The sequence below is a fragment of the Xiphophorus maculatus genome, unplaced genomic scaffold (assembly GCF_002775205.1).
Source record: "Xiphophorus maculatus strain JP 163 A unplaced genomic scaffold, X_maculatus-5.0-male Unplaced_Scaffold_BN227, whole genome shotgun sequence".
Taxonomy (NCBI): Eukaryota; Metazoa; Chordata; class Actinopteri; order Cyprinodontiformes; family Poeciliidae; genus Xiphophorus; species Xiphophorus maculatus.
Window position 1 is genome coordinate 9700 of NW_019369821.1, and position 14038 is coordinate 23737.

Below are 14038 nucleotides of genomic sequence, written 5' to 3' on the forward strand. Positions count from 1 at the left end.
CATTGCCTGCACAACCTTTCACCTACTCTCTAAATAAGGCGTTGATCATCTCTGCTCTCCTGTTAGTTCCTTGCCTTTCACCTTTCACCTACTCTCTACCTCCAACATATCAGTGATGTTTAATTGCAGTTACACCTTTTACACCATTTCAAGTTCAATGTCAAAATCACATTTATATCACATTTATTTTCTTTAGCTTCTCTGATTTATCATTCATTTATGATTTTATAACCATAACTTATTAATTATACTTATTATAATCCTAATGTGAGTTATTACAGATGTTTTTCTGAAAAGAAACCAAGAATAATACATGATTCTAATTATTTGATGCCAAAGTTACAGTTACTTGTTTTTCTTGTAAGTGTTCCCACAAATGTTCGTGTAAATATTATTACAAGTAAACCAATATTAATATAAGTATTTTACTTTGAATCTTATCAAATTACCAAAATGTTTAGATTTCATTCTTTAAACTTTCATGATTTAAAATAAGGAATAGTCTCAGCTATTTTTTATAAATCTGCAGGCTGGAACTTACTTCCTCTTTTTCCAGGAAACCTGCTTTTCCTGTTTAATGACTCTCTCTGACTGACTATGATTTCTTATGATTAGATAGAAAAAAGTAAAATTAAAGCAAAGTTTGCATGAGACAAAAACAACACACACAACCAGATTTATTTTATTGACACTTAAGTCTACTGTTGGGCCTAGATATCACTTGAGTGATTCATTTTAAAGATAACTTTATTTATTATTACTGTTAAACTAACTTTATTGACACTTAAGTCTACTGTTGGGCCTTGATGTCACTTGAGTGATTCATTTTAAAGATAACTTTATTTATTATTACTGTTAAACTAAAATCTCCAGCATGGGGAAGTGGGATGAGCTCTAGTTTTCTTGACACCCCCTCCACGAGGTCAGACCTTTCACATGCTGGGAGTCCATCACCCTCCTGCAGTTCGCCGTCCTCATCCCCTGGAAAGAGAAGAGGTTCGTCTGGGATGTGAAGATGCAGATTCTTCATCCGCAGTTGTCACAGAGGGCTCAGTGTAGTCATCAAAACTCCACTTCTCTTGACACCCCCTCCTTGGAGTTTTGATTTCCCCCACGAGGTGATGAATGTCGAAGAAAACTTGGATCGCTCTGATTCTTCTACAGGAACCTTCGCTGGATGAACTGTCAGTTCTTCAGGATGTGGGATGGTTCTTTAGGGAAGATGGGCTGAGACAGAAGGCCTCAAAAAAAAAAATTGTGGCTGTTCAGCAGAGCAAAGCAAAAAGCATAAGCATCATGATGCTTTATACGTAATCATGATCCTTTTCCATTTTAATCCATCAGGTTGTGACAGGAGTTCTTCTTTAGCATAGTCCAATTTCTTCACGGCCCTCCCAGTCCAAAGCCTTGAAGTTGTTCTTTGAACGGCAACCTTCCTGTAATAGTGGCCAGTCTACTGTAGGATGGCATGGTGCTTGATTCTCTGGCCATCTTCTCGTAATGTTCTGGTTCGCTGTAGCTAAGAACTGGCTTGAGCACTGCTTCCTCATGGACCCCTTTCTTCATCAGTAGTACTGTGTTGAAGTTCAGTACTTGCTTTACAAAAACTCGGGCGTTGAATCTCAGCTTGATCACCGTAGTTGCAGGCCGATCTTGAGCTTTAATCCAAACTCTCTGCCCTGCTTTCAGTGACACTTTGAGCTGCAACTTCCCTTTTTCTTCTCTGAGCAAAAAGGAGAAGTGTCTTCGCCTCCCTGCTTTCTGTGACGTGAACGGAGTTCCTCTGCAGGGGAAGACCTGCTCTTCTAGCAGTTGTCACTGTGTCCATCAGCACCAAGAGGTACTTCTCACCTCTCTTTCCTGTTGTCCCCATTGGCTCTGCTACGTCCATGCAGACTGAACCCCATGGGACTGTGCTCTTGATGAACAAACCTTCCATCCGCTGCCCTGGGTGCCCTGCGTATCGACCACATACCTCAAAGTCACACAGCTGCATCGGATGGGCTGAAGGGACATCCAGCAGTCCTGCTTGCTCAGTTCTTCACGGGGGTGTAGCACGCCTGCATATTCGAGGGCCTTATGCACGCACCGTACTACCTGGTCCCCGTGCTACTCTAGGACCACCTGTCCTTAGGTGTTCTGTCCCACCTCGACACCGGCAGAGACAACCTTTCTTAGTGGCACGAAAGGTCGTCATCTTTGCCCCTCCATAGGGCTTCTTCTCAGGTGTGCGCCTTGTCGCTGCACCTCAAGTTTCGGGCGGAGCCTCAGTTCTGCTTTCTTCTTCCATAAGTTGTGATGAGCTACTTGTTTCCCTCTCGCACTCTCAAGCTGCTTCTCTCGGGTCTGGCACTCTTGATTTTCCTTTTCACCAGCTCCAGCAATCCTTCCAGTACTGCCGTTACTTCTCCGGCTTGAGCACTACCGAGAGCTTTTCCTTTCTGACGGCATCTCTCTTTGCCGTCTTGCTTCAGAATAAATCCCCAGTATGCCGACTGGTCGGACCCCTTTCTGGATCCATCGGTGTGGACTGTCCCTTCCAGTTGTCCTGGCTTCTCAGATGTCGCTTGCGGTGGTTTCTTACTGGTGGGTTGTGCTGGCCCAATTTCAAGCTCCGGGTCCAGCAGGATGTCTTTAACCATGTCTGCGTCTGTGTGATGATGTCAGCTGCTGGTGTTTGTTCCTCTGTTGCCGGATGTCTTCTCGATGGCTGCAGTGGAGGACGCGGTGTGCTTCCTCATCCATCGTCAGCTGATGATACTTTTCTCTGTTTCTTGTGCATGCTTGCTGGCTGGTCTTTTCTTTTCTTGTCAGCATTACATCACGAACCACTCCAGCAAGACTGAGCCAACTTTCCTTTGTCAGGGGTTGATGTTTCAGTTCCTCATTCTTGGAACCAACGTCCCCCCTTGCTTCAGGTCTGAGTCACAGTAGCTGTGTAGAAAGTTGATGCAGTTCTGTTGAGGTCTCCTCCTTTTCCAAACGATCTGGGCGGCCAGCTTCCTCCGGTTTCTTCCCCAGATTTTCCTCCTCGAAGTGATCATCCATCACTCCGTCTCTCTGTCGGTTCGAGTTGTCTATCCCCCAAAGCCTCTCTTTGCGCTCTTGAGCAGGGATGGGTCTAGACTATGTTGGCTACTAGCTTCACTGTCTGGATCCGGTCATTTATCCTCAGTAGAAGCTTTCCCTCACCTGTATGCCATACAGTTACTGCAAGGGTTGTGACTGACGGCCTTATCAGTCACCATTAACTCTATTCCCTAAGAGTTAACAAACCAAGTGAGCTATTCAGATCCTTACATCTGTTTTCACTGACTTGGCAGGTAGGGCCCTCCTACTTCGTTAGTCGAGCCCCACGTTGGGCGCCACTTGTTGTTGCGCAACACCCCCCCCCCTCCTTTCTGTCTCTACTCTCTCACTCTCTGCTTCCTCTTCTGAGAGGGGAGATGTGCTACCAGCTCTCCATCTAACGGGTTAATTGAGTTTCCTAAATCTGCCGGGATTTACCCTGTCCAGAACTGAAGTAAACTCTGTTTAAGCTGGTTTCGAGAAACGATTCGCCTGGTTTCTGACGGCCAACATCCAGGTGTCCCACCCTTCTTCCCCCTGTGAATTAGCCAGACTGAGCAGCCTACAGCCAACTAGTTTCACAGAGCACACCTGTTAACGGTCGCTCGTTCTCTATTTTACAACTTGCATTTGTTATTGAACCAGGTAGGTTTTAGTGACTCAGGCGAGTCCCAAGGATGACGTTTTAAATTTGGGCTACCAGCAACCTAAAAACATTTTAAACTTTTTCCTCTCCAGAATCAAACATCACAGCTATTTTACAACCATCAAAGAACTTTAAGGTGACTCATTAACTGAATGTCCACAACATCTTTTAGATTTTCTTTATGCTAAATATTTTATTAGTAAGGCAGTTTTGCAAGGGTCAGTACAGCTTAATTCAGTAGCAGAAATAATCAAATAAGTAAAATCAATCATCTAGTCTATCTTTCCCTACTGCTGACACTGAAAACTAAAAAGGAACCTTTGAGAGAGACGGACGGAGCCTGGCGCCTCGAACCCCAGACCTGGCACGACGACGAAGAAGGTGCTGCAGCAGGAGGAAGACGCCGATCGATGAAGGCCAGGATCTCCGCAGGTCTGATGATGAAGAAGGTGTTGCAGCAGGAGGAAGATGTTGATCGGCGAAGGCAGGAATCTCTGTAGGTCTGATGAGCCTCCTCTCCGCATGGATGGTGAGGTCACACAGGACTTGGTGCTGGCAGGAAGGAAGGCACCAGTTCTTCTTCTTTGTCTTTGCCTTTGTCTTCATCTTTGTCTTTGGGGTCTGAACCCAGCCGATGAGAGAAGTGCGATTTGAAGCCACAGGTTGCAGGGCTGACGGGTTGGTCCCCATGGCCGGACAGTCTTCGGCTCCGTGGCCCCGGCTCTTCTTCAGCTGCAGAGTTCTTTGTCCATCTCTTGGCTCGAAGCTGCCCGGAGGATCCAACGAACGGTTCCTCTTTTGCACTCACCTTTTATAGGGTTTCTTTGGCTAGCACTGTTGCTGGGCTTGTTTCATTGGCTGTCTGCTTAGACAGATGATCTCATATCCATCACTGTCTTACAGACATTATGTCCTGATGTCTGTGCTAATGTCTCAGAGTTGCTCAACCTCCTGTCCATTGCCTGCACAACCTTTCACCTACTCTCTAAATAAGGCGTTGATCATCTCTGCTCTCCTGTTAGTTCCTTGCCTTTCACCTTTCACCTACTCTCTACCTCCAACATATCAGTGATGTTTAATTGCAGTTACACCTTTTACACCATTTCAAGTTCAATGTCAAAATCACATTTATATCACATTTATTTTCTTTAGCTTCTCTGATTTAGCATTCATTTATAATTTTATAACCATAACTTATATCACATTTATTTTCTTCAGCTTCTCTGATTTATCATTCATTTATGATTTTATAACCATAACTTATTAATTATACTTATTATAATCCTAATGTGAGTTATTACAGATGTTTTTCTGAAAAGAAACCAAGAATAATACATGATTCTAATTATTTGATGCCAAAGTTACAGTTACTTGTTTTTCTTGTAAGTGTTCCCACAAATGTTCGTGTAAATATTATTACAAGTAAACCAATATTAATATAAGTATTTTACTTTGAATCTTATCAAATTACCAAAATGTTTAGATTTCATTCTTTAAACTTTCATGATTTAAAATAAGGAATAGTCTCAGCTATTTTTTATAAATCTGCAGGCTGGAACTTACTTCCTCTTTTTCCAGGAAACCTGCTTTTCCTGTTTAATGACTCTCTCTGACTGACTATGATTTCTTATGATTAGATAGAAAAAAGTAAAATTAAAGCAAAGTTTGCATGAGACAAAAACAACACACACAACCAGATTTATTTTATTGACACTTAAGTCTACTGTTGGGCCTAGATATCACTTGAGTGATTCATTTTAAAGATAACTTTATTTATTATTACTGTTAAACTAACTTTATTGACACTTAAGTCTACTGTTGGGCCTTGATGTCACTTGAGTGATTCATTTTAAAGATAACTTTATTTATTATTACTGTTAAACTAAAATCTCCAGCATGGGGAAGTGGGATGAGCTCGGATTTTCTTGACACCCCCCTCCACGAGGTCAGACCTTTCACATGCTGGGAGTCCATCACCCTCCTGCAGTTCGCCGTCCTCATCCCCTGGAAAGAGAAGAGGTTCGTCTGGGATGTGAAGATGCAGATTCTTCATCCGCAGTTGTCACAGAGGGCTCAGTGTAGTCATCAAAACTCCACTTCTCTTGACACCCCCTCCTTGGAGTTTTGATTTCCCCCACGAGGTGATGAATGTCGAAGAAAACTTGGATCGCTCTGATTCTTCTACAGGAACCTTCGCTGGATGAACTGTCAGTTCTTCAGGATGTGGGATGGTTCTTTAGGGAAGATGGGCTGAGACAGAAGGCCTCAAAAAAAAAAATTCTGGCTGTTCAGCAGAGCAAAGCAAAAAGCATAAGCATCATGATGCTTTATACGTAATCATGATCCTTTTCCATTTTAATCCATCAGGTTGTGACAGGAGTTCTTCTTTAGCATAGTCCAATTTCTTCACGGCCCTCCCAGTCCAAAGCCTTGAAGTTGTTCTTTGAACGGCAACCTTCCTGTAATAGTGGCCAGTCTACTGTAGGATGGCATGGTGCTTGATTCTCTGGCCATCTTCTCGTAATGTTCTGGTTCGCTGTAGCTAAGAACTGGCTTGAGCACTGCTTCCTCATGGACCCCTTTCTTCATCAGTAGTACTGTGTTGAAGTTCAGTACTTGCTTTACAAAAACTCGGGCGTTGAATCTCAGCTTGATCACCGTAGTTGCAGGCCGATCTTGAGCTTTAATCCAAACTCTCTGCCCTGCTTTCAGTGACACTTTGAGCTGCAACTTCCCTTTTTCTTCTCTGAGCAAAAAGGAGAAGTGTCTTCGCCTCCCTGCTTTCTGTGACGTGAACGGAGTTCCTCTGCAGGGGAAGACCTGCTCTTCTAGCAGTTGTCACTGTGTCCATCAGCACCAAGAGGTACTTCTCACCTCTCTTTCCTGTTGTCCCCATTGGCTCTGCTACGTCCATGCAGACTGAACCCCATGGGACTGTGCTCTTGATGAACAAACCTTCCATCCGCTGCCCTGGGTGCCCTGCGTATCGACCACATACCTCAAAGTCACACAGCTGCATCGGATGGGCTGAAGGGACATCCAGCAGTCCTGCTTGCTCAGTTTCTTCACGGGGGTGTAGCACGCCTGCATATTCGAGGGCCTTATGCACGCACCGTACTACCTGGTCCCCGTGCTACTCTAGGACCACCTGTCCTTAGGTGTTCTGTCCCACCTCGACACCGGCAGAGACAACCTTTCTTAGTGGCACGAAAGGTCGTCATCTTTGCCCCTCCATAGGGCTTCTTCTCAGGTGTGCGCCTTGTCGCTGCACCTCAAGTTTCGGGCGGAGCCTCAGTTCTGCTTTCTTCTTCCATAAGTTGTGATGAGCTACTTGTTTCCCTCTCGCACTCTCAAGCTGCTTCTCTCGGGTCTGGCACTCTTGATTTTCCTTTTCACCAGCTCCAGCAATCCTTCCAGTACTGCCGTTACTTCTCCGGCTTGAGCACTACCGGGAGCTTTTCCTTTCTGACGGCATCTCTCTTTGCCGTCTTGCTTCAGAATAAATCCCCAGTATGCCGACTGGTCGGACCCCTTTCTGGATCCATCGGTGTGGACTGTCCCTTCCAGTTGTCCTGGCTTCTCAGATGTCGCTTGCGGTGGTTTCTTACTGGTGGGTTGTGCTGGCCCAATTTCAAGCTCCGGGTCCAGCAGGATGTCTTTAACCATGTCTGCGTCTGTGTGATGATGTCAGCTGCTGGTGTTTGTTCCTCTGTTGCCGGATGTCTTCTCGATGGCTGCAGTGGAGGACGCGGTGTGCTTCCTCATCCATCGTCAGCTGATGATACTTTTCTCTGTTTCTTGTGCATGCTTGCTGGCTGGTCTTTTCTTTTCTTGTCAGCATTACATCACGAACCACTCCAGCAAGACTGAGCCAACTTTCCTTTGTCAGGGGTTGATGTTTCAGTTCCTCATTCTTGGAACCAACGTCCCCCCTTGCTTCAGGTCTGAGTCACAGTAGCTGTGTAGAAAGTTGATGCAGTTCTGTTGAGGTCTCCTCCTTTTCCAAACGATCTGGGCGGCCAGCTTCCTCCGGTTTCTTCCCCAGATTTTCCTCCTCGAAGTGATCATCCATCACTCCGTCTCTCTGTCGGTTCGAGTTGTCTATCCCCCAAAGCCTCTCTTTGCGCTCTTGAGCAGGGATGGGTCTAGACTATGTTGGCTACTAGCTTCACTGTCTGGATCCGGTCATTTATCCTCAGTAGAAGCTTTCCCTCACCTGTATGCCATACAGTTACTGCAAGGGTTGTGACTGACGGCCTTATCAGTCACCATTAACTCTATTCCCTAAGAGTTAACAAACCAAGTGAGCTATTCAGATCCTTACATCTGTTTTCACTGACTTGGCAGGTAGGGCCCTCCTACTTCGTTAGTCGAGCCCCACGTTGGGCGCCACTTGTTGTTGCGCAACACCCCCCCCCCTCCTTTCTGTCTCTACTCTCTCACTCTCTGCTTCCTCTTCTGAGAGGGGAGATGTGCTACCAGCTCTCCATCTAACGGGTTAATTGAGTTTCCTAAATCTGCCGGGATTTACCCTGTCCAGAACTGAAGTAAACTCTGTTTAAGCTGGTTTCGAGAAACGATTCGCCTGGTTTCTGACGGCCAACATCCAGGTGTCCCACCCTTCTTCCCCCTGTGAATTAGCCAGACTGAGCAGCCTACAGCCAACTAGTTTCACAGAGCACACCTGTTAACGGTCGCTCGTTCTCTATTTTACAACTTGCATTTGTTATTGAACCAGGTAGGTTTTAGTGACTCAGGCGAGTCCCAAGGATGACGTTTTAAATTTGGGCTACCAGCAACCTAAAAACATTTTAAACTTTTTCCTCTCCAGAATCAAACATCACAGCTATTTTACAACCATCAAAGAACTTTAAGGTGACTCATTAACTGAATGTCCACAACATCTTTTAGATTTTCTTTATGCTAAATATTTTATTAGTAAGGCAGTTTTGCAAGGGTCAGTACAGCTTAATTCAGTAGCAGAAATAATCAAATAAGTAAAATCAATCATCTAGTCTATCTTTCCCTACTGCTGACACTGAAAACTAAAAAAGGAACCTTTGAGAGAGACGGACGGAGCCTGGCGCCTCGAACCCCAGACCTGGCACGACGACGAAGAAGGTGCTGCAGCAGGAGGAAGACGCCGATCGATGAGGCCAGGATCTCCGCAGGTCTGATGATGAAGAAGGTGTTGCAGCAGGAGGAAGATGTTGATCGATGAAGGCCAGGATCTCCGCAGGTCTGATGATGAAGAAGGTGTTGCAGCAGGAGGAAGATGTTGATCAGCGAAGGCAGGAATCTCTGTAGGTCTGATGAGCCTCCTCTCCGCATGGATGGTGAGGTCACACAGGACTTGGTGCTGGCAGGAAGGAAGGCACCAGTTCTTCTTCTTTGTCTTTGCCTTTGTCTTCATCTTTGTCTTTGGGGTCTGAACCCAGCCGATGAGAGAAGTGCGATTTGAAGCCACAGGTTGCAGGGCTGACGGGTTGGTCCCCATGGCCGGACAGTCTTCGGCTCCGTGGCCCCGGCTCTTCTTCAGCTGCAGAGTTCTTTGTCCATCTCTTGGCTCGAAGCTGCCCGGAGGATCCAACGAACGGTTCCTCTTTTGCACTCACCTTTTATAGGGTTTCTTTGGCTAGCACTGTTGCTGGGCTTGTTTCATTGGCTGTCTGCTTAGACAGATGATCTCATATCCATCACTGTCTTACAGACATTATGTCCTGATGTCTGTGCTAATGTCTCAGAGTTGCTCAACCTCCTGTCCATTGCCTGCACAACCTTTCACCTACTCTCTAAATAAGGCGTTGATCATCTCTGCTCTCCTGTTAGTTCCTTGCCTTTCACCTTTCACCTACTCTCTACCTCCACATATCAGTGATGTTTAATTGTAGTTACACCTTTTACACCATTTCAAGTTCAATGTCAAAATCACATTTATATCACATTTATTTCTTTAGCTTCTCTGATTTAAGCATTCATTTATAATTTTATAACCATAACTTATATCACATTTATTTTCTTCAGCTTCTCTGATTTATCATTCATTTATGATTTTATAACCATAACTTATTAATTATACTTATTATAATCCTAATGTGAGTTATTACAGATGTTTTTCTGAAAGAAACCAAGAATAATACCATGATTCTAATTATTTGATGCCAAAGTTACAGTTACTTGTTTTTCTTGTAAGTGTTCCCACAAATGTTCGTGTAAATATTATTACAAGTAAACCAATATTAATATAAGTATTTTACTTTGAATCTTATCAAATTACCAAAATGTTTAGATTTCATTCTTTAAACTTTCATGATTTAAAATAAGGAATAGTCTCAGCTATTTTTTATAAATCTGCAGGCTGGAACTTACTTCCTCTTTTTCCAGGAAACCTGCTTTTCCTGTTTAATGACTCTCTCTGACTGACTATGATTTCTTATGATTAGATAGAAAAAAGTAAAATTAAAGCAAAGTTTGCATGAGACAAAAACAACACACACAACCAGATTTATTTTATTGACACTTAAGTCTACTGTTGGGCCTAGATATCACTTGAGTGATTCATTTTAAAGATAACTTTATTTATTATTACTGTTAAACTAACTTTATTGACACTTAAGTCTACTGTTGGGCCTTGATGTCACTTGAGTGATTCATTTTAAAGATAACTTTATTTATTATTACTGTTAAACTAAAATCTCCAGCATGGGGAAGTGGGATGAGCTCTAGTTTTCTTGACAGGTGATGGAAAACCGCAGCCGTAAAATGGAGTCTCTGCTCTGCCCGGGCTGCCTCCAGGACCTGAAACCAGCCAGCATGAATTCAAAGTAAAAATCACAGAATTTGGTTAGATTCCTCCCAGATATTAAAATCTAGACACGACTTGGTTTATGGCTACCTGTCGTTTTTCCTTCCAGGCTCGGCAGCATCTCTGAAGAGTGACGACAGCCTTCCTCATCAGCGAGTATCTGTTCTTCATCACTTTGGCTTCTGAAGTGGCTCGATATTTCCTCTGAATCGTGAGAGCGGATGATTTCAGTTTCAGGTACCGTTGCCGTTCACGGTGGACTCTGAAGGCGCTCTGGATGACGCTGGCAGCCTCTCGCCTTTTTCCGATCATTCGTCTGGACTTTATTCCTCGATATGCAGCCTGAAGAACGATGACGGCTCTTCTAACATCTTGGTAACGCTTTTCCTGAAGTTCTTTACATTTCTGCGCTCTAAACCTCTGCTGTATGACAGTCACTGCCCAGCATCGTCTCTTATAGTCTGTTTGCTGTTTGTGTCTCCTGAAATTAGCTTGAATGATGGCAGCGGCTTTGTGCATTTTTGCAATTTGAGTCCGTGCATGATGGCCTCTGAAGGCCGCCTGGAGGACGACAGCAGAACGTCTAACATCCAGGAAATGTTCTCTATCTCGCCGTTGGAGAAGTAGAGAAGAATGAAAAACAGACAGCTGCCATAACAGGAAGGCGTCTCCATGTTTATCCTGCTACCAAACCAGGGTATCCATTACACTGTGATTGATGATGAGATCAGTGCAGAGAAGTTCCTGAGCTTGGTCAAAGACCGCCGCAAAACATAAGTTAATGCTGCAAAATTCTTGCTTGGTTGACATATGTGGATATGAGGTTTTCACAATAAAAAATGTGAAAGTGGTGCTTTAGTTTTGTGTTTAATCAGTAATTAAAGCACTAAACTTTGCTTCTAGTCCTTGAAAGTTATTGATATTTAAACTGAACAGTTCTGTGATAACGTGTAATTTAATTTTGATTAGAAGATTAAAATGTGGAAAAAGTTTTCTACAGTAGAAACCGGATAAAAAATACACACTTTTATTTTCTCACTAGAAACTATTTATAATAAGAAGTACATTGTGCCTTTAAAAAGCTAACAAAAACATACTGGAAAATATAGATTACAACATTCTTTGTTTTAACTGACAGCCATCTTGACAGGCAGTTGCTATGACAACAATAAACAAACCACAATACTAGTACATTACAACTTTCACTCATTTACAATTTTTGAGTTTTAAGCCTGATATTAACAACGAGGCTTAATCAATCCTAACCAACTTTCAACAAGATTTATAAATCAATAGTTTTAGTTTTTATATTTTACTTTTCATATTGTTTACATCGATTTATTATAAATTTTCTTTCCCACTCTCTTTTTCCACAATACAGAAGAAAATAAATGTTTGACTAAACAAGCAAAATTAACTTCCCAATGTTTAGATATTGAAAAAAGTTCTATAGATTATCATATATGGCCCGTGTGTCAAACTCAAGGCCCGAGGGCCAAATCTGGCCCGCCATAGCTTTCTATGTGGCCCTCTAGACTCCAAATCATAGCAATGGGCCCCTCCAGTTTTTACAAATAACCGCAAAATTCACACAACAATCAACAGATCCCCTCATGTTTTCTGACTTTATCAACATGTTTTCTGAGTTTATTAACATTTTTTCTCAAAATTGTCCATAAACATTTGGGTTCAAGTGCCTGCTGTCTCAGCCTGACCTGATGCCAAGTTATAGTCCATGACCGATAGAGAGATTAATAAAAGATCACATTTAACATCATATGTTAGCGCAAATATTGTAAAAATTCCTTACAGATATTTCTAACTTAGCGCCACAAAATCTGTGATGATTGCAGAAAAGCACAAAAACAATCCTGGATGAACTGATTAGTGTGAAAAGATGTTCAATATTAGGTTATTTTAAGAAACACGTATTGATGCTGAAACACCTATTTATTGATATTTTAACAGTTTAATTGGTTTTCATCAATATGTTCTGGTGCAACAGGCCCTTTATGAACATTCAGGTTTTTGATCTGGCCCAAAACAGAAATGAGTTTGGATAAAAACCAGTGAATCCTGGACTATTTTGAATGTAAACAAGAATGAAGAGTGAGATATTTGGTGGTGGAATGATGTCACACCGCCAGCAAAGGAAGACTCTGTGATGTCACTGGCGATGCAGTCTGTGATGTCATCAACTGCAGAATTGTATGTGACACAATTCTGCATATTTTTCATTGCTTGCAATATCACTGACCAGTTCAGACGTGCGCAAAGCTCTTTCCAAACGACGGTTCAAGTAATTTACGGCGACAGATTTTGGCTGAAGGATTTGAGGTAGAAATGTTTCACCAATTTGAGAAATACCGCAACAGGATGATGGGACTCCAGGCAAGAACGGGAGTCTGGCAAAACCCCAAGGCAGCTTCGCTCCTGCACACTTGGATATTTTACACGGGGAAACCCAAAGACTGGACTCCAGTCTGGAAACGGAGAGCGCCAGGTTAGAAGACCTGAGAGCTGAAAAGGACAAGATGTTTCTGGAAATGTCCCATAAGATCGCGTCCCTGCAAGACAACGAGAAACGTCTGCAGGAAGAATTGGCTGAGCTCAAACATTCATATAGTGAACTCAACGGTAAATATCATAGTGACGTTTCTGGACTTAAGCAAGACCTGGAGAGATATCGGCAGGAGGCGAGACATGAGAAAGACGCCAATATAGAGAGAGAGAGAGAGAACCTGAACCTAGTCAACAATCTGAGAGCTGAGAAGGAAGAGCTCTTCCAAAGAATGGCAAGAAAGATCTTTATTCTGAGACACAGGGACAGGCAGATGTTCCATGAACTGGATCGGGTTCATGTTTCACATGAGGAGCTTAAATGCAGATATAGAAACGACACAATGGATTTACAGCAGCAGATTGAGACTTACCAACAGAAGATAAGGCAGGACCAAATGGCTCTTTTACAGAGACAAAAGGCAGAAAAACTAATTGGGATATAAACCGATCTGCGCTGCAACAACTTGAAAAACTTCAGCAGCAGGTTAAGGAGGAGAGAAAAGCACATCTGCAGACAGTAGAGAAGGCGAAGGCGAGTCTGGACAACCTGAGATCTGAATATGCCATCCTCCAAAATAACGCAACAACAGAGATTAAAATCCTGCAAAACAGAGAAAGCAGTGCCCAGGCTGAGCTGGAGAAGGTAAACGGTTTGTACCAGCAGCTCAACTGTCAGTATGAAAAGGAAGTCACTGCATTTAAACATGACGCAGAGAAATACCAGCTGGAAATAAGTTGCGGTAAAAAATGATTTACAAAGAGCGAAAGAGGATCTCCTGCTGCTGAGAGCTGAGGAAGACGGTTTCCCAAAAAAAGACATCACAGTTTCCCAAGAGAAGGAGGAAGACTTACAGGACCAAGTGGACCCAGTTGATGTCGTAAGTGAAAAGGTTTCTCCAGAGGAGAAAAGCTCAGGAGAACCGTTATCAGGTTGTTCCACAGACCCAGAATCCTCA

At 43.3% G+C, this 14038-nt stretch overlaps 1 protein-coding gene across 1 annotated transcript; it reads right to left on the reverse strand.

Moving 5' to 3' along the window:
* Window positions 1-7042: 7042 nt before the first annotated feature.
* Window positions 7043-11296, reverse strand: LOC111607990 (abnormal spindle-like microcephaly-associated protein homolog). Its single transcript, XM_023330140.1, has 3 exons — window positions 10611-11296; window positions 10452-10513; window positions 7043-7103 (listed from the first exon to the last, which is right to left on the reverse strand). The coding sequence occupies exons 1-3, from the start codon at window positions 11037-11039 to the stop codon at window positions 7043-7045; spliced, it is 552 nt and encodes a 183-aa protein (XP_023185908.1). The 5' UTR covers window positions 11040-11296.
* Between the last annotated feature and the right edge of the window lie 2742 nt (window positions 11297-14038).